Source organism: Caloenas nicobarica, chromosome Z (genome assembly GCF_036013445.1).
Source record: "Caloenas nicobarica isolate bCalNic1 chromosome Z, bCalNic1.hap1, whole genome shotgun sequence".
NCBI lineage: Eukaryota > Metazoa > Chordata > Aves > Columbiformes > Columbidae > Caloenas > Caloenas nicobarica.
In genome coordinates this window covers 49,939,495-49,960,903 of record NC_088284.1, presented here as the reverse complement: position 1 = coordinate 49,960,903, position 21,409 = coordinate 49,939,495, and the positions used below count along the sequence as shown (strand labels likewise).

Here is a 21,409-nt window from a genome sequence, read left to right as displayed (position 1 = left end):
TGTGCTCATCTAAAACTCTGACCTCAATCTTAGAACACTTTACCTTCCCACTCAGCACCACAGAGCTAAACTTAAATCTGCTCCAAATGTACTGAACAAATAGGGGAGGCACAATACAAGAAAAGTATTTTTATAGTTGTTCCTTAGCCGTAAAAGATGTCATAAAAGAAACACAATTGGGAAAAAATTCCCTCTGAGCATTGGTGTCAGAAGTCTGCATCAGCATTAAATTTTGATTGCCAATGTGAAAAATAGAGGAAATGGTTTGTGTAAAAGAATTATCACCCCGTATGTGTTGACCACAAGGTAGTCTGGTATTAATTAAAAAAAAAAAAAAGGGGTCATTCAGGAAAGTTTTAGAGGGAGGAGAATACTTTCTTTAATATGGAAAATTTAAATCTTACCAGTTAGGGGATAACTTATGGGTAAGTATGAAGGTTTCTGCTGTTGCTAGGAGCAGCTGTCCCCATGGATGCAAGCTACAGTGATTCTTAGGTGGCATCTTACTTGCTTCGAGGTTGTTGAAAACCACTGAGACAATTAAGACAGAGAACTTGAATTATACCTCAGGCTTGTTTATTAGATGCAGAAGGACAAAACTCTGAACAGCAATGCAGTAAAACAGTGTCACTGTGGATTTAGTAGGTCCTCATATTTTCAGTCTGCACTTGTTCACTAGGAATACGTGAACTTGATGCAACTGTCATCTTAGAATTCATTCGACATAGAATTTTTTAAAGCTACCACTGTTAGCTCAAATATAGAAGAACAGTCTGCAAAGAATCAGGAGTCTGCTTTAACTCTAGTGCTTTGTTACCTGTCTGTATTTTGAGCATTAGTCAGAAGTTCTTTATTTGGTACAAAAACTTTATTACCAAAGGAAATGTGTTTGAACAAATGAACTTGCTGACACCAGAAAGGAATGCTCTTCAAAACACTGGGAACAGAGTATAAGGGCAAACACATGAAAAGAAAATAAATGGACCAGTTTAAGTGCCTTTAAATAAATGTGATCCACACCTTACTATTAATCTATAAATTATATGCCAAGATCCTCAAGCCCCAAATTAACTGGTTTGCTTAATTAACTCAAAACAGAAGCCAGACATTATATTACATTGTTTAAATAGCACAAGTCTTACTGAGACCACCTTTGCTCCTCATTAAGCTGAAAAGAAACTAATTAGGAAACCAGAGAGAGTTCCAGCATGGGATGGGTGGCCTCTCTTGTAGCATGTAACTTAGTTATTCTTTGGTGCACTGTGGATATCCTCTTCAGCTCAAGCTTCAGGTGATTCTCCTGGACATGAATTTTAATGCCAGCACTAGTGCTTGTAAATACCTCTTAGAATGCTGTGATATTAAGAGTACTGGGTACTCTAACTTGCATACATTTCTCCTTCAGGCCTGTTCCTTCCTTTGTCCACTAGAGCCTGTTTTTCTTGTTGCAGCTCTCCTGAAGAAGAAAAAGTTCAGAATGGTATTAATGTTACTTTAAAAATTAAACCAGGGTTTAGAGGTTGCCTATACTAATGGTTCCACATGCAACAAGCATCTGTCATGTCCAAAAGTTATCAAAAGTAATATTTGTTCTAACTGTTGGAGAAAAACATTAAAAGCTAAGTATGGACTATTTTTTTAAAGGCAGGCCAGCTTTGATTGACAGTACCATTTATGAAGTCTAGTAATCTCTGCAATCCGATTAGTTTATAGATGATTAAATTAATCTACTGTATTCAGTGTACACAAACTTACAGTTTGGGGCAGGATGAAAACTACTGACTGATTAGCACTTAGTGGACTGAAGGAGCAAGCTGACATATGTCATTGATAAAATAGATTTTACTGCTGATAAGGTCAAGAATGACAATGTGTACAGGAACACTTAACACTTTGTTGTATAAATAGGTTGGGTTGTGTCCTAGTTTCAACTGCAATAGAGTTAATTGTCTTTCTAGGAGCTGGTACAGTGCTGTGTTTTGGATTTAGCATGAGAAGAATGTTGATAATACACTGATATTCTGGTTGTTAAGCAATGTTTATACCACATCAAGGACTTTTGGGCACGGAGGCTGAAGAGGCACAAGAAGCTGGGACCAGGCACAGCCAGGACAGGTGACCCCCAACTGCCCAAAGGGATATTCCATACTATGTGACATCATGCTCAACATATAAATTAGGGAAAAGTTAGCTGGAGGATTACTGCTTGGGCAGGGGCTGGGCATCAGATTAACAAGTGGTGAGCAATTGCATTGTGCATCGCTTGTTTATGTATTCTTTTATTATTATTATTATTATCACCACATTATCTTCCTTTTCTGTCCTGTTAAACTGTCTTTATCTTAACCCATGAGGTTTACCTCTTCCCCAGTTCTCTTGCCTATCCCACTGAGGGGGGTGGGGATGGTAAGCAAACAGCTTGTGGTGTTTAGCTGCCTGGCAGGTTAAACCAACAGGTTGCAGAAGCATCATAGGCTGTTTATAAAATTGGGACTGTAGTGCATTATCTAGCAATAGGAGATACCTTTTCCAAAAATTCTTACCCATGTTCTCCGCCAGTTTTGCATCATCTTGTCGTGTTCACTGATGGCACTTCTCCAGGTATCAAATTCTTTGGTCCATCCATCCTGACCAGCACTATCTGAGAATTGTACATGGGATAATTACATAAGTACGTCATGAAGAAGTAAGTTGGTGTCTATTCAATTGCAGGACTTCCTGTGGAGGATTGGGCTAGAAGGACAAAACCCACCATCTTGTCTTTCATTTTGCTCTAACTCCTCTCATGTTATTTGGAAGTAAGTTCTATTCAAACGGTCGTGCTGCTTCCCCTCTGCAGCAAACTTTATAGCCTCCAGAGTAAACAGTTTCAGTGCCTGTATCTGTGATTCAAGGTCTAGAAGATATGACCTGCAAGTTTAAGAGTTTAAACCCATCCAAGATGCACAGGAACACTACAGTTTGATAATACCAAGCCTGGGGAGATGAACGATACGACACAGCTGGTTACGTCCAGTTTGTAATTTCCCCATTTTCCAGTAAAGTTATGTAGTTATTCCTCATTCCATTGAGAACTTAAGAAGGGCTATTTTACTGCATCTTGATAAAATTCTAATTCTGTATGCCAGTTTTTCCTCAGAGAGTGTAACACTGTGGTGGTGACATACACAAATGTAATATTTTCTGGTTATCCTTTGGGACACTAGCAACAGCATATAATGCTTTTGGAGCACAGTGAAAACCTCCCAGTTTTACATTTACAGTAGTTTCATGGAGATGCTGTTTATTCTGCTTCTGAAACAGACTTCAAAGTAACTGGAGTGATGGCAAGACAACTTGTGTAACTCCTACTGCTTTTCTTTGTCACTGAAAAAAAGGTAGAGCTGTTATTAACCAGGTAGTTAAAAATATATCACTTTTTCCTTCACCCTGCTAAGAAAATCCATACTGTTAACTTCATTGCCCCTGCTGTCTTTTTAAAGAATATTCAGACTGTCTCCATGCCTGGATAAGTTCTCAAAATCTAGTTGAGAATGACACTCAAGTTGCATTGGTCAGTTCTTGGTACCTGAAGACCTTGCACAGCTGCTGAAGTTTGCTAACCGACCTCCTGCCCAGTTAGTGTCCGATTGAAGAGGTAGGAACTGACCTCACCCAGCTACAGGTAATTTACAAATCATCAGATTTTTAAAAATCCTGGGTGGTGGGGGTTTCTCTCCACCATCTGACTTCCTTGGCATTAAAGAATTTATGTACATTAAACTGTGGAGTTCTGGCAGGGTACCTGTTTTTAACTCTCTAATACTCATCTGACTTCCAATTTGTGTCCATTACTTTAGCAGGTTTGGTTTATTTTCCAGACCATAACTGCTAATTTGTACATTAGCCCTTTGTGAGAGTGGGTGGAAGGAGGAATTCTTATGGTTCTAAAATCTTTTCATAAACAATTGGATATCAATACAGTAAGCAAGAGTTACCATCTTCAGATATGCACCTTTTATGGGTGACAAGTGCAGAGCTTTTCTTGTACCAGGGTCAGGCCAAACATGGCACACATACAGAACCAACCTACCTTTTTCTCCCACCATGATGCGCACTTCTGATGTCACATTCCCAGCTTTTGAGATGAATGAACATTTATATTCTGTATTTTCTGATACCAAATCTTTCAGCCAACTCAGAACGTGCACTCTGCCATCAAACAGTGTATGAGATTGCTCGGTGATGCAAGCCTTCATCCTCCGTCCATTCTTCTTCCAGACAAAATAGGAGTCACTGGGACCTGTAAAAATGTCAGCTTATTTCATAAGAAAATATGAGGTTTTGAAAAGAAAACAAAAGCTTAAGGCTTCAAGATTAGGCTCAAAAGCATAAATAGTTGATTGTAATGTTTCTTAGGTTTCTTCAGCTGAAATTCTTGGTACCAAAAACCTGGGATAAAAAGGAGCTAGTGCTGTTAAATTAGGTTCAAGCCAAAGTTGTAAATGAGCTTATATATATCATATAAAGGAATTCTGTCTAGATCCTCACAAGGGGGAACTTTGACCTCACAAACATGATAGAGCAGATGATGAACATCAGCACCATCTGCCTATATGATTAGAACTAGGCTATGTTACCTCCTGCTGATCAAGCTAACTTCTGGTACAAAGCTGGAACTGTCTGAGACATGCCTTGCAAAATCTGAAATAAAGGCCAGGAGGGGAGAAAGTTCAAGAACTCAGTGTGTCAAAGATGCTAGAATTAATAATGAAAGAAGCAGAATTGGAAAAAGCACAGAACCATTAGTCACAGCGGGCAATGAGGCAAGAGAGAACGTGGAGGAAGTTTGGATCAACAACAAAGAAACATCTAATCTTTTAGCCTTGTTGCTATTATATTATTCATCTTAACCTGTGAGGACAGAATTTGAATAAATCAGAGACTGACAGTAGCCCAGAGGACAGAACAGCTGTTCCCAGAAAATTAGCAAGGTTGGCTGAAGTACACTTGGCAGGATCAGAACCTTTTCATTTGAAAGAAAGACATCCAGGCCAAGCAGTACTTTGCAGTAATTCTGATGTTTAAAACGTGTCTATTTCTCCCTCAGGCTAGGATCCAAACTAGCCTTAGCAAGAGAAGACGTAAAGAGAAATTCAGGGTAAAAAGAAAATATTTTTGCAAGTATGTCTTGAGAGGACAGGTAACCTACTACAGAAGTCAGCTTTTACTGTGAGCATTTCAGATTGCAAATCGATGTGGCACTTTTGTCTAGAAAAAGACTTGATTCTAGGTCAGTGTCCTGAAAATTAATTACATTTTAGATAATCATGCAGGCAGACCAAAAAAAAAAAAAAGGTAGCTTTTACATCTGTGCACTTCTTCAGTATATTGTGTTAAATGATTAAATCTTTTGGAAATAAGGTACTACAAATAAGGAGACATAAATTAGGAGTAAGGGTGAATGATAGAGAACATGAGGGAAAAAGGGAGAGAGGGAAGTGGCACAATCTCTCAAGAAAGACTGACAACAGCTCTGGCAAGTGGGGAGGGCAAGCACAAACTCATTTTTTTAAAAAAAAAGTGTTCTATAGGTGATTGTACCTACCCTACCATTACCAGTAGGTAGGTTACGTGTTGCTAAAATCATGGGAAGTCTGGAACCAGGGACAGATTATTTCAGTAAACTAAGGCTGAAGGTGGAATTGGGACAAATGGGAGGAATGGTAAGGAAATACATGCACAGCAGAAAGACAGAAATTGTTAAATAAAAAAAAAGAGGCTTTGAAGAATAGAAACCTACCTTCAAAACCACCCTGTATTATACTTTCTAACAGATGCCCGAAGTCTCACACCGCATTAATACAGAAATAAAATCAAGCAATAGCATTCGCAGATTTCAAGCTGTCTTGCAGAAGTTAAGACCAACTTGACCACAGTGAAGACCAACAAGAAGAGGGAATCATGGCAGCAGAAGCCTCAGGATGAACTTTCCAAGCCTGGCAGAGTTACTGCTCTAGCATTGTAAAGCGAGAAGCTAGGTGCCTGGGTAAAGCCACAAGCTCACAAGTTTTACTCGCGGCAGTTCAAGCTCCATCACATGGGAATACGGCCATTACCTAAAACCAGGAGCTTGAAAAACGCCATTTTTGGGCCATGCGAGGAAGTTCAGTGCAGGCCACTTCCTTTAACTTACTACAAATGTTATTATTCACATCGGAGAACCTGCTCTGTTTTCTGGTGCTAAAGACAACAATTGTTCTGGAAATCGGCCAACAGTTCAGTTTAGACACACATTTCACCAAAAGATTAAAATCCAACAACTTCCTCATCTGGGAAATTTTGCAAGCTGTGTTGTCTAAGGTTGGCCTCTGAACAAGTTTCAACTGGACAATTTTACCCTACCTTATGTTTCCTGTGCAGTCAGAGGCACTGGAAATCCCCACAAAGTAAAACTCACACAAGTTAGCTGACAGCAAAATCTGGGTTCAAGCACTAGTCAGGTAGTGTTTTGCTGCAGTTTATTCCTCATTTTCAGGCACTGTGCTATTATTTTCTCTACTTTGATTTCCTTTTCAGGATTGAGCAACAGAAAAAAAAATACACTGTGAAACAGTTTAATCTACAAAAACTTTGAATCACATTTACTAAATGCAAATTTTGTACAACTCCAGAGTAAGATAACAAAATATTTCTCTATTACATCAGAGTCTGAATTTAAGACAAAGGAAATTATTATGAACATACATTCTGCATTTGCTACAATACAAATTAATTACATCTCTAGTGCAAGATTTAAATATGAATTTCAAACACACTTGGTCTACTTACTTTGCCGTCCAATTTAAGAATGCTTGAAAGATTTAAAAAAAGTCATTAAAACACAGTATTCAAGCAGAGAAACAGCAAATCAGTCTAGATATGCAAGTACATAATCACAGTGTATTCACAATGAAAGATATTTCAAACAGGTAACTTTCAAAACGTTGCTTCAGTCTCAGTAAATATGCTATTAATAATCGACTTCACCACCTTGATTTTAGAAGGGGAAAGTTTAGCAATTATCATACAAAATAAAGAAGCCTTGCTGCACTGTCTGAGCTACCCCTTTTCTCTGCATAAGCCCTTCATAATTTCCAGTGTCTGTGGAAGTGTTTTCTAATTTTCCGTATAGATTTCATTTTCTGTATCTCTGCTTTCAGCACTTTGAGTGAAATGGTACTGCCCAGGTACTAACAGCTCAGGTACTGTACAGGTAGTTTCTGCTGGCAAAATGGGTTTTCTGACCTACATCAAGTCAGGCAGGTTTGCACAAACCACGTATTTAATACCAGATTATTTTGCCTCAAGATTTTCCACGGGGAAAATTTTCAGCCACCATAGATAGAGTTAGAAAAAACACTGCAGCTGCTTGTACTTCTATCCACAGTGTACCTGTGTTGGTGTAAATTTGATCTTAGGTTAAAATCAATCAATCAATAAATCTAGCTGTAAGAATTTTAGCATACAGCTACAGATTCCAAGCAGTGTGCTGATGTCCCCTGCTAAACTGTGCAAAATCACCCATCTGCCATATACGTGTCAAAAATTGTAACATAGAGCATTCAAGAGAGCTTTGAGATACGCATTTAAAAGCAAGAGATTATGGATTGAGTAGAGCTGACTGACACGCGGCTGGGGCGGGGGAGCGAGGGGAGCCCTGGCCAAGCCAGCTCCTCTCGCCAAATGCTGCAACCTGCAGAGCTGCAGAGGCATTTCAAAAGCAACCCCACTAACCTGTGCCCTGCGAAGCTCGGAAGCGTTACCCCGTTGCTGTCGCTTTAGCACACTGGTTTTCCTAGTTTTTAACATGGTTCTTGAAGGGTTATATTAAAACAAGGCTTCCCTATAAATTGTTCAGAGAAATGCTTCAAGATAGAGGCAGGTGAGCATGATCCATCAGCAAGCCTAAACCTCTTAAAGCTTTTCTAATCTCTGAAGGCTGACAGCAAATTGAAAGCCAGTGAAGATAACTGACAGGTATCCCACAGAGAAATTCTAGCAGGGTAAGAAACAGTCTTTTTCACAGATTCCTATCCTCCAGACACAGAACTGCTGCCAGAGGCTATCCTCAGTGACAGGAGGTTTAGGTTTGGGAAGGAACTCCCTTGTATTCCTCAATATCAAAACTCCTTTCAAAATTCACAACATGCAGTAAAGGGGAAAGGAAAAAAAAAAATCATCTGGATTTAATGCTTGCTATCTAGCTTGCAGCTTTGGCTTATACTGAATGCTACTGAACTAAGCATCCCAGTTTTCAGAAAACCAAGATCATACAGGATGCTATCTCATGCAGAGCAGGGATTAAGTTTTAAAAAGACAGTATAATCTGGGTGCAGAAAGATTATTTGAAATCAGAGATCAAAGTTAGCACAGGAAAAGGTTAGTAAATCATTAATATGGAAGACAACCCCCAGCACTAGCCAGTGCATGAATAAAAGTTAGATTGAAGGCTGGTCACAGTTTCTTGTGTTATAAGAGTCTGAGCCACTGTTGCTGACAAGCTAGTGAAATAACAAATAAATAGTAAATTTATTTTTAATAAATTTAATCAGGAGGGTAACAGATTGTAAAAGTAAGAATCTTTAAACTTAGACAAGCTTCTTCGCAGTTTTCTGAAAATACTGTACAGTGTAGGCAACCTGTATCTCAGACACCAAAAACCTCAAACCAAGCATAAAAAAAAAAGCCTATAGAAAGAAAACAGGTTTGGTCTTTTTTTTTTTTCTTTTCTTTGTAGGGACAACACATTCTAGAAAACAAACTGGAAAAAGCTTGACAGCAATGAAAAGTAAAAACATATCACTTAAAAAGTCACGGAAAACACATGTCTCGGAAATGCCAACAAAGAACATTACTTTAAACACCAAATAATTCACACTGAAGAATGCATGACATGCTCCTTCAAGAACCTGGTGCCTTTGTTAAATTCCTAGTCCTTTTGTGTAACATCTACAACGCAAACTGATGCAGCCTTATCAAGGCAGATTAAAAGCAGGAACTGCCTCCTGTGAGATGCGAACCACGTAAAAACTGGAAGCAGCAGCCGGTCGCCAGCGGAGACGATGCATCGTGTGTGCAGATGAAAGTAGGACACGGCATCTGCCCTCTCAGGATGGAATTTTAAAGCCGATTGGCTCCGGCAAGCAATTTCTGCTGAAACAGTTAAAAAAAATGGTGACAGCTACATTCCAAATCAGTACCCAGTTAATCAGCCATCACACCGAGGGAATAATTATTACAAGTCTACAGGTTGTCGCTCTCATGGGGAAGACAAGAAAAATAAGTGTACAGGTAGTCAGTTTGCAAACAGGGCTGGTGGGGGCAACAAGGAGTTCTGAGGAAAAAAGCATAAATGTGAGTTTATGCTCCAGACACTCCGGCACCAGTCCAAACCCATCACATCTCACTAGGCAGGACGGGGAAATCCAGCTTCTCAATCACAGCCAGGGTCTTGGAGTTAGTACCAGTGTACTGCTCCAGGCTGAGACATCACTGAATCACTGTTGCGTATCAGCAAGGAGAAAAACAGTGTAAATGTTGCATTGCAAAAGAATAAAGGCTAAATTTGGAGGTCAAGTAAAACCTTGCAGTCAAACGGTGCATAGAAGCAAACATACACCAAAGTGAACCTCTTTTCTGAGAGAAGATACATGCCAAAAGTCATCTAGAAATTACATTTGGTTCTCCGAGAGCCCACTGTGAAGCAAACTTATTTTATATATACCTAGTCATTCTATAAAAGCTGCCATGGGCTCTGCAATACTTCTTTTTCTTGCTCTCTTGTAATCCCCCCTTAATCATGGGTATCTTAAATTCCAGTAGTGAATAATGCCTGTTTCGTGACCACATCGGTTTGTCTCTGCGACACTCTGTCCATGAAGCACCTGATTCCACAAGTCAGCTGAAGAGCTGAACGGAACAACTGAGCAGCAAAGCTGCTCCTTCACAGAGGCACTCGCTCCTTCACGTGTGTACCACCGGTCTTCCTTCGTCTCAAGAGACTTTTTGACAAAGAGTTTTCTCAAAAGGATGACTTACCCAAACTGTGCAGATACCAATCAAAAACTTTTAAAACCATGCAATGGGCTTAATTTACCTACGGCCTCTGCTGACATGAGATGCAGCTGATAAAAATTCAACAATGGGCGTACAAAAACATTTACTAACTGGTGTGCGTGGGATGAACCACAACGTGCATGTAGTTTGAAGTGCTTTAAATACAACACTAATAATTACTTGCAGGCTACAACTACTAGTCCTAACTGGACTGATTTCCTCATGGGGAGGAAGACACTTTAGTGTCTCTTCATGTGTTTTAAGCATTTATAAATTACCAGAAGTCACACAAGAAGAGGTTTCCAAACTGCATCTTATTATTTACGGCACAGGAAAAATTTGTATCAATGCAGCCAGCTGCACACTGTGCAAGGTAAGTTTCTATCCAGCAGGAAAAAAAAGGAGGAAATATTTTGAAGAGGAATTAAGATGACACTCACTCTCCCTAAGATTCTACTCTCCCTAAGATTCTACCCATCCTCCCTACTCTCCCCTTTTTAACTTGATGTGCCTTAAGCTTGAAGTATGTTTACCCTGAGCTTATTATAGTCCTTACAAGAAAAGAACGTACTAAAAAAAAGAGTGTTCTTCCTGCATGCCTTTCCATATATTTCTTAGCTTGACCATAGCCTTTACAAATAGACAGCAAAATACATTTCTACAGAAATTTTTCAAAATCTGCTGTTGATGCCAAAATTTCAGAATGCAGCATCCATGTCTTAGTCCTTACAGAAATTAATTTTCAATTGTCTTACAGAAGTCACCATGGAGAAAAACCATCAGAACCAGGGTAACACCCACACTCTCAAAAAGGTGTTTGATGGTGCTGGTTTTGCACGCAGTTAGATCTAAGAGGGTCACAGCGGGCTCTGATGTCTGAAAAAAGTGCCAGTGTTCTAGTAAGACAATTACAGCCCCAGGATATTGCAATCTGAAGTAACAAGAAGGATACTTTTAATGTCTGTGATTTTTATGCAAAAAGGGCCTGCAATATTTACTTGATTTTATAACCTGAAGTCAAAACTTCTTTTCTGTTGATATATCAAAGGAATGATCTTCATTTTTCAAGTTATCTTCTAGGTGCATCTCAGAAATATAAAAACCAGGTGGCATATCACAGATCTACAAAAAGGAATGGCTTTATCGTACCAAGATGCCTTTAAGTCAGTGCAGAAATCCCTGGTACAAAATTACAAATTAACAGCTACTATCAGATTACTGTAGCCAAAGATGCTGAGGTGAGTTGTATGCAGATAGCACGCAATAATTTATAAAGTGGGATATGGAACTGTTTAACAGGGTACAAACTGAGCATCCCCATGTGAGGATAAACCAACCACGGGTTACTAAGCAACCATACAGATTAAAAGTCAGGAGTATTACTTCAACAAAGCACCACCATCTAGATCTCAAAATATACTGCATAAAAATTTTAAAATTATTTTAGAAAGTTCTAAAATGTTTGTGCAGTGGATTGAATTATAGTGGGAGATGCAGCTTTTTCTCCCTAGGCTACCATTTAAACCACTTCCAGGTTTCAAAAACTAATGATACATCTGTCCACAGGCATAATTATTAAGAAACACTAACAAAGGTAGGATGAGGTGATGTTCTGGGGATTATTTTATACAACAGTTCACAAAAAGAAAGAAAAGCTGGAAAACTGCAACTGAAATGGCTCTTTGATATTTGCGTTCTTCTGCAAGTAGAACAAAGTGACAACCGAAGCAAGCTCCATTTTAAGATACTGATTAGAATGCTCTAGTTTAAATGCTGTAATTTGTAGTCCTAGACAAACGATCTGTTGTCTGGCATGAAGCACTTTCCTACGCAGGCTTGTTCTGCTCTGGGTGTTGCAGGCTCCATGCCTCTCCCGACCGAGCTCTTTGTGCGCTGCACCATGTCAAACAACCAGGCCCCCCCAGGGCAGCACGGGTGATGCAATCCATCTAAAAAACCCTGCCCAAGAATGACTTTACGAAGCCACTTCCAGAGAGAAAGCTTACTCATTTCCATGGGCAAGTCAATCCCTGCCGGACAAGCTCCTCCTCCTCAAAATGAGAAAACCTGTAGTGAATCACTTCTGATTCTGATTTTTGCGAGTTGCAGACCTTCTCCTGCACGGATATGGGGAAGCTTTCTTGCTCTTCCTTCAAGACAGCATAACCACACGGAACAGGCACGGTACGTGGGTGATACCAGGTACCCACCTCAGTATCTCCATGAAACAGTAACTCCTTTAAAGTATATTGCTGAGTTTGCAGAACTTCTATGTTCACACTCCCGGGGTTATTTTAATGAGACTGAAAGGTTAAGAAAAACTCCAGTTTCAAGATGAACTAAGGGAAGAGGTAAGAGTTCTTGACGCCATGAACACAGGGAGAGCCTGAATCTGCACGTCAGAAATATGAATGTAAAGTATAATGTTTTGCACCGCTTCCTATTATAAATGCATTTAAATTGTTGCTCAGCATACTCAGGATATTCTAGGGTGTCACTGTCTGTGAAGTGATGGCCAAGGATGTACTGCTCTACAGCTGGAGGAGCAGGTGTCAGAAAAACATCTTTAAGCAGAACCAAAACTGCTAGAAAAAGCCTGTTTCTACCCTACTTAAATTCAACAGAACACCCCAGAGAAGCAGGTGCACACATCAACTCTCTGCCTCCCCCTTGCACCAGATTGTGTAGTGTTTTCTTAATATTATTTGAAGCCTGCCTCAAATGTCTTTAAAGGGTTTAAAAGTTCTGTAATGGGAGAGAAACATTCTATTAGAAAAAGTATACAGGAAACCTAATGTTTGCCAGGGTGTATCTTGCAGACAGGTCTTTGGAGACCTGTGAAAGAAGTGAGACTCTTCAGGGTAGTAGAGAGAAACTGGGAGGCAATTTGTGAGGGGAAATGTATCCCTTTCTTTTCAGGAAGGGCAGTAGTACTCTATTCTTGAAAAACTAATTTTCCAGAAAAAAAAAAATAACAATATGTGACAAGTGACTGCTTGTGCTGTATCCACTTTAACTTCACATCCTTGAAATGAGCCAGTTACGAAGCTGTTAAATATTATCCTTAGGCGAGCTTTCAGGTTAAAACATGTGGGATGAGTAAGAGACGAGTAAGAGAACTCACCAACTCCTGCTGAGTTTCCAGACAGCTTGAAGCAGACATTTACAATTACAAAAATGAAGAGATTCAGTAATTCTCATAAAAAATGACATTAGAAATTAATTATAAACAACCTGCAGGTTTCTGACAGGATGATGTGGCAATCTGTGTATTTGCATCACACAGCTGCTGGTACCATATCCTTTATGCAGAAGACGAGGTACAACATTTAACTCTCTGCCAGTCTTATTTTACCCTTCGGCTCCTTGCAAACACATTTTACCTTACATTCACAGCTAAGAGAAAAACAGTTCCGCTACAGCTATGTTTATGTAAAGAAATATCAACAGGCACTAAAGGAATGTGAACAAACCCAAGTAGAGAGCTTCCCAGAAAAAGCATTTGCTTAGCCAGCCCCCACCCAGGATAAATTTATACATCCTGACATGCAGGTCCTAAGAAGATTCAAAAGATCTACATCAGTTTGGTATGCTGGTTAGCTTTTTTTTCCTATCAGTGGAATAAAGTTGTAATTCTGCGTAAGAGAAGGGTGTGAGGCATCAGCCAAATGCCTTGTTTTTCCCAAGGGAGTAGAAGTCCCATCCACAACACCAATTCCAGTCCTTCATGGGTCTGGGAGAGAACTTACAATACTGACAGCTTTCAAAAAGCAGCACGTGAGTATCATGGTAAAACAGACATCACTGGGTGAAAATGTTAAAACAAACTTCAGATCCGTAGCACTCATGCTATTTTTATGATTTTTTTTTCACGGTGGACAACAAAATGTTTCTGAACTGTCTATAGCAGCAGTGAACAAATTATTGCTGAAAGAACCCTGATCCTTTTTAGTCATGGAAACACAAATCGTGCCTTTGCTAACACCTTCTCTAATAATGTTTTATGCATTTTGATCTGATCCCGTGTAACACTAACACACACTGATTCACAGACAACTATGAAACAATGCTACTTTTTAAAATTAATCTGTATCTATAGTCTGTTCTTTTAAGGATTAAGGTTACATTTTAAGACCTGTTTAGATCCTTTAAATCTCACCTAGCTTAAAGAGGCAATCCAAACAAAAGCTGAAAGACAAATGTTGAGTTTCTCTAGGGAAAAAAAACACACAACAACTCTGTCTTTCTCCTATACACCTCAGACAACACGTTCTTCATAAAATGGAAGTTGCCGTTACTGTAAGTACTTTACCATTTGAAATAAGACTAAAAAGGAATAACTGACTTGGTCCAGAAAAGTACACTGAATTCGAATCCATCTGAAGCGTATTTTTTAAATGGCATAAATACTGACAGTGAAAATGTTCACCTGCTACACATCCATATGCAATTGTGATTCAGTGAACTCCGTCAGCACGCGAGTGGGCCTCTTAAAGCCGATTGACTACTAATGTACTAAAGCAGGCTGCTGAATCAGAGCAGGCATTTTACAGTACAGAATTCACAGTGCCAGATTATCGGTAACAGCACGTTCACAATACATCCCGAAATGGTCTCTTAAAAAAAAAAAAAAAAAAAAAAAAGGTAAAACACACAGAGTACACAGCAACATATATCTAAATCTGTAATGCAGAAAATGCTGTTTATACAGGGGTCCTCCAGCTTACCTGTGGCTTGGCAGAAGAGGTGAAAGGGTCCCCGGACACTAACATGCTGTGCCTGGTCACTTAGGAAAGGTGGCAACAACATGACCTTTACAGGGTCTGTGCCAGACCACACATCAGGCTGGGTACTGGTGGGTGAAGGTGAACCACTTCCCACACAGGACAAAAAGGAGGTACCAGTAGGAGGGAAAGGTATAGGAGATGAGGCTGTGTGACAGAAGAGGACAGAAAAGAAAAATAAAGAGGGTACTAAGGAAAAGAGTTGTAAGAAATACATCACAAACTGAAGAAATAATGCAAAAAGACAATGAATTTTAGGAGGGTGATAAGAGGAAGTGTCCCTAGGCCCCTAGAGAAGAAAGTTTTCCTCCTTCACCTACGTTTCTTTCTCCATCCTTCCCATCCCCCCGCCCCTGGTAATAAACCATTCTAATAAAGCTGAGAAGAGAATCTGCTTCAAATTAATTACAAAGGTTTTTGCTTTTCCCCCTTAAACGAAACCACAAGGAACATTAGTACTTGCAACACGGAAAGCAGTGTCGTTGTGTCAGGTTTCATAAAAGTCAAGATATAATACAATTTATTTTAATATTTATTCTGTTATATGTACATAATTAAAAATAGAAAAATAAAACCAAACTGAATCTTATAAAATATAAACTGTTTACACTAAGATGGTCTAAAATGATGTTCACATGAAAGTTCAACATAGAAAAGCAGCCCAGGCACACCGCTATTTACTGTTAAAATGTACTCTACTTCTAGCAATATTTACAGAAAGATGCCGTGAGAGGAACAGTTCTTCAGGACTGTACCGCACAAAATGCTTTTACAGACAAAACAGTGCTGCTGTGAACCAGGCTGAGAACAAATGCACACTTTGACGTTTGCAGGCATGATTCACAATAAACAGTTCAAACAACTGATTGAGCAGCTCCAGTTTCAGCCTCCAGTTGCACCAGAGACTAGAAGGTGTCATCCAGAAAGGGTGACACTGCAAAGATTTGTCACAAAAAGAAGCTGAGTTATTTCTGAATCTGAAATAAAGGAAAAAAAAAAAAAAAAAATCAGCAATGCTTTGTCATCAGGCTGTATTCCTAACAGTCCGTTCCAGCAAGTCACTAGCTGAATTATTGTAGTTAATTCTTCTTGATTCCTGTTTCGCTTCCACAGTGCAAAAAGCCTCTCTCCATGTCACTGCTAACTGACAGCTGCTTGCCTGTACTGTGTCACAAAAAAAAAAATCCAGTTTTGTATAGAAAATAGAATACAACTATGTCCAGCTTGCTGATTAAGAGGGGAAAAAAAAAAAAAGAAAAATGAAAAAAGAAAAGCATTCTTAAATCTATTATTTCCTCCCTCCCTCTACACTTACTCCATTTTTTGTATTGATATTGTTGTATCTAAACTTCTAGAAAGCAGCAAAAAAAAAAAAGCCTTTAAACAAGATTATCCCTGAGAGTCTTACACAAATCAAGCCAATGCTATCCCCATTATACCTTAAAGTCTAAGATACTTAAAATGCAGTTAAAATTAACTTTAACCAACTAAAGAGACCTAGTGTGTCAAAACACAAAGTGTAACATTAAAAATAATCACTAGAAGCAAAAAAAAAAAAAAAAAAAGAAAAATGTCCCAATCTGGACAAAAGTCTATAATTTACCAATCTGATAAACTAAACTTAATTTCCAATTTGGAATTAAAGTGAAACTAGGTCTTTTTTTAATGGTGGCTAAAAATCTGTGTAGACTGAAGTACTTTTTAAAGCCAACTGAATCAGAAGGTTGCTTTTATCCTATGGAAGAACAGGGCTGAAGAACAAGCAAGTAACTTCAGAGCGAAGCGCTCACTGGGAGAAAAATTCGGAACAAACAAATGGTGATCTGAAACTGGCCATTTCTAAAAAAAAAAAAAAAAAAAAAAAAAGGACAGTACAACACAAGATGCTATGTTCTGCAGACAAGAACACCACTGCTCTAATCTGGTGAGATCTGAACACAAAGTGGCTTGCTGTACAGCTTAAGCACGTAAACCCCACTGTGGCTCAGCTGTCATCCCCATGCTCTCCGTGCCCAGCTTGCTGCAGGACCGCAGCCAGTTTCCACCACTGAAATGGGCAATCGGGTCCTTCAGTCTCCCTCCGCATCCGAGTCGGCGTACTTGAGCTCGCATTTGACATCGAAGGGCTTGTCCTTGGCCTCTCGGGGCGCGGGCAAGTCCCCAGGCTGCAGCTGCCCATTCCCGCAGTCGGGCTCAGTCTCGTAGCCGGTGTCGTGCGCCGGCTTCGGCTGCTCCCCGCTCTGGTGGCTGATGCTGCCTTGCTCCACCAGCGTCTCCTTCACGCTCTGCTCGCAATCAGAAAAATCTGACTTTGTTTTCTTCTTACCAAGCAGCATGATAGACCGAAATTTCAAGCACTGCCCTGGCAAGTACCCTTTGTAACAGTTGTAGGAAAGCAGGCACAAGAACAGAATGAAAAAGAAGAGGAAGAGGAACATCAACAGGAAGTTATCATTTGACTTGAGGAACATCGTCTTTTCCGGGACCGCGTCAGGCATTGAGTTGAAGAGCTCAGTGTTGGAGGCTGCACTTGTTAGGACAGGGCCAATGGGCTTGGTCACTATCCTTGCTGTCGTCACCGGCACCATCTGAGTGGTCGAGGTGTGAGCAGCAGACCCCTCGGTTGACACAGCTGATACTTTTGGCACATCGCTATTACCTTCTGTTGGTGCGGCTGCCGCAGTGGGGCCCAGCGTGGTATGCTGGATCTTTTTCAGTTCCAAAACATGCTTAGCCAGCACTTGAGAAAATTTCTTATTCTTCACTTTTTCTTCTGACAGACACTGGTAAACACCGCTGTCTCCTTCTGATAAATTGAAGATCAGCAGCGCCTTTTCCAGCAGACGGTACTTGGGGCTCTCCACTCTCAGCACATCATCTTTGAACTTCCAAACTACCTGTGCCAGATTGGACTTTTGAGAACACTTGAGTTCTGCTGTGCTCCCATGCTTGAACGTATGCTGTAGGGAATTCTCTCTTACTTTATCTGGAACATCAAAATAAATGTGCAGAGTATCAGCAATGATTCCCGTTTGCTCTAATCCATACAGCTGCATGAGACTGTGCTACAGGGTTAACAGAAACATTAAGATTACGGCATTCAGATTACCTCACAAGACCAAGATGACAGCATGCAAGAATCTTGGTGAAATACCAAGCTACAGCTGCATGCAAGACATCAAGACAGACTAAGAAACAGGACAGCTCAAACTCTAAGACAGCCTCCACCTCTAGGTAAAGATGAGAACTTGCTGATTCGCAACTGAGCATGCATCTGAGATGAGTCATTGTTTGAGACAAGATGCTATACTTGGTATCACTTTATATGCAATTAGTGCATTAAGTAAACCAGGAACTCCAAAATATCCAAGAAGAAAATGAACGAAGTGCTGTTACTCAACCTAAACTCTCCTAAAAAAATATGAGTGCTTATGGCACACCCACAACATAAAACCATAAATTAATTAAACAACAAGCAAAACTCTCATAGTGATCCAAAACAGATAAAACTCAAACTCTTAAGCTTTGTTTACTGCACTACAAATCTCCTGTAACACTATTCTTTTTTAAGATCTCCTTGATCTGGTGGTAGCAGCACACGCTACAAAGAAGGGACCTGTGATTACTTGTCTTAAAGCACTATGGAGGGTACTTCGGCTGCTCTGTATCATGTTCTGAGTCCCCCTCCCCTCTCACCATAAAACCAGCCTTTTTCAGGATCATTTCATCTGATCCAGCAGCAATAACCGAGCACTTAACAAAGCTCACAGTAGAATGTCAAATGCTACATCACAGAGACAGAGGCCCCTGTGCTAGAAGTACTTATGGTAAATATTGCTTTCATTCAGAAGTCGCTGTTGAGGGGCCCACCTTCATTTCACAGGTTTGTGCACTGCACACTGCAATGTATACAAACACAGACATTTTAAGACAACATGCAGGCTGTACGGATGCTCAAATACTCCAAAGCAGAATCTCACACCTATTAAAATATAAACGAATGTCCAGATACTCACAAAACCCAAGCTGAACTAAACACAGCTCTTTCATTACTCCACCCACACATGGAAATAGCTCTTCAAAGACTAACTCACCAGAACAACACGATGCATCTCCACCTATGTTCTGAATCCAGTTCCTGTAAAAGGAAGTCCAAGTATTACAACTTCAAATCTTGTTTCCTGCAGCCTGACCATTCTCTTGTACTAAGAAAGACTCATCTAAGTAGCATAAGCAGACATAGATGGACAGGAAAAAGTCTGTATTTGAAAACATTCAGTTAAAGATATGCCAGCTATTGGTAAGGGGCAAGACTGATGCAACATCAATTGTAAATGTAAGGTAATCAAAGGCTACCATTACCTTTCCACTTCGCTTTCTTTAAAAATATCAACGCAGGAAGCTTCAAGGGGTTTCCAAGCACAGTAAGGATCCCTTGCTAAAACACAGTCAACACAAGTGGTATACTTGTCACAGAATGCCACTGGAGACTGAACCACACCAGAATTTGAACCAGCATAGAGGTATCTTCTGCCCTAAAAAAAAAAAAAGGCACAACAAAAAAAGCACAGCCAGTCACCTTCTCAAAGCTGAACAATCCAATCCATGAAACAATTTAAAAATTATTAGAAGAGTTGCATACATACAGCCATGTTTGTAAAAACTGGAGCATGAGGGGAACAAGCATTTTGATTAGCTTTTATTTCTGGAATGGAAACCTACCTTGAAAATATTCAGCAATGCTGGAAGTGCAAAAGGACAAAAGAGCAAAAAACCTGAAATAGAGTTTGTGAGAATGAAAAATAACGATGTCTAACCGTAGCTTTAGCCCACTTTTTTTTCCACAAATACCAATGCACCAACAATCCTTGTAGAAGGCAAGGCAAGCCTGTGCTGGCGGCATGGCTTGGCACAGGCAAGGCTTGCTGTGTGCAGGACCTGCTCCTGTTAACCCAAAGCAGCCCTACAGCCGTCAGCAATTCTACCAGTCAGGTCTCTCTCACATCAGCACCAGCCTCACAAGTCAAGTGCAGCTGCCTGCTCGCTAGTCAAGGAGGAACACTGCATGGCATTCAAAGGAAAGAGCACTGGCACTGCACCTAGGAAAAGGGGGATGTAAACAGAAGGGCTGTCTCACCGGCTGTTGCTGGGGGATCCCAAACAAGTCTGACTCTGAGCACAGCGCAAAAAGACCACACTCATCCCCAACATCCTTCTCACAAAAGGTGGGCAGCTGCCTTGTTTCATTCATCTATTTCAAAGGTCAGGGAAACCGATGGCTAAAGGTAAATTGTGAACTTATATATTATTATACAAAGCCTTCAAGAAAGGGGCCTGCACTGCAACCCAAAACCACCAGAGACAGCCTCTAGTCCTTTCGAGATGCTGTGCATACAAAGCTGAACAGCACACCCCACCTTGGCAGTGGGTTGGCTTCATCCTGAGCAGAATATCGAGTGGATTTATCAGCACCCTACTGCAGTTGTCATGGCAAATGAGCCGGATTCAAGCACAGAGTGGCTTTGCCTGTGTGGCAGCCACACAGACCTCAGTATGCAGAAATGCACTCAGGGGTCATGTCTCCAGTGAGAATGCTTGACACTGGCAGGATGGATATGGTCACAAAGTGACAGGCAGACATCCAAGAAAGACTTCTAGTAGAGAAATACTCTTTAAAAACATCATGTTTGTGGTGCAGACTTCTGGTCTCAACATCAGAAAAAAGCCTCATGAATATAACTATACGGCTATGGTGGATCCTCTTACACCGCTCCTGGGAAACCCACAGGCTCGATTACTTCTCTAAAGTGTCTGTACACCAACACATGTAGCATGGGGAATGAACAGAAAGAATTAGAGATCTATGCATGTTCACAGGGCCACGATCTCATTTCTATTACGGAGACGTGGTGGGACAGCTCACATGACTGGAATGTTGTCATAGAGGGCGTCAAGGTTTAAAGGACAGAGGGCTATGTACTTTTCAGAGAAGACAGGCCAGCAAGGTGAGGTGGAGGAGTTGCACTTTACGTGAGAGGGACAAGCTAACAAGAGGGACACTGTCATGGGTGTTTACTACAGGCCACCTGATCACGAGGGAGAAGTTAATGAGGCTTTCTACAGACAGCTGGAAGTAGCCTCATGATCACATGCCCTGGTTCTCGTGAGGGACCTTCAATCACCCTAACATCTGCTGGGAAGACAACACAGCTAAGCACACACAGTCCAGGAGGTTCCTGCAGAGCATTTATGACAACTTCTTGACACGGGTGGTGGAGGAGCCAACAAGGAGAGGCGTGCTGCTGGATCTTGTCCTAACAAACCAAGAACCGGCTTGAGATGTGAGGGCTGGCGGCAGCCTCAACTGCAGCAACCTTGAGATGGTGGAGTTCAGGATCCTGTGTGGAGGAAGCAGGACAATAAGTAGAATTACAACCCTAGACTTCAGCAGGGTGAACTTTGAACTCTTCAAGGTCCTGCTTGGAAGAATCCCATGGGATTCTAGAAGGTAGGGAGGTCCAAGAGATCTGGTTAATATTCAAACATCA

At 40.5% G+C, this 21,409-nt stretch overlaps 1 protein-coding gene across 11 annotated transcripts in view; it reads right to left on the bottom strand.

Annotated features, from left to right (window-relative positions):
* Nucleotides 1–554: 554 nt before the first annotated feature.
* SEMA4D (semaphorin 4D) overlaps nt 555–21,409 on the bottom strand; it is a 96,622-nt gene continuing 75,767 nt past the window's right edge. For 8 of the 11 annotated variants that reach the window (XM_065656586.1, XM_065656583.1, XM_065656588.1 and 5 more), the window contains 3 exons: nt 19,224–19,396; nt 18,956–18,999; nt 16,709–17,847 (listed from right to left, as the gene is read on the bottom strand). In XM_065656586.1, coding sequence (XP_065512658.1) covers nt 16,931–17,847; nt 18,956–18,999; nt 19,224–19,396 — 1,134 coding nt within the window. In that variant the 3' untranslated portion in view covers nt 16,709–16,930. Of the gene's footprint in view, nt 1,457–2,543; nt 2,642–4,072; nt 4,283–14,804; nt 15,009–15,469; nt 15,839–16,708; nt 17,848–18,955; nt 19,000–19,223; nt 19,397–21,409 lie in introns of those variants that run through there. The other 3 variants (XM_065656592.1, XM_065656593.1, XR_010607859.1) reach the window with 3 other exon arrangements.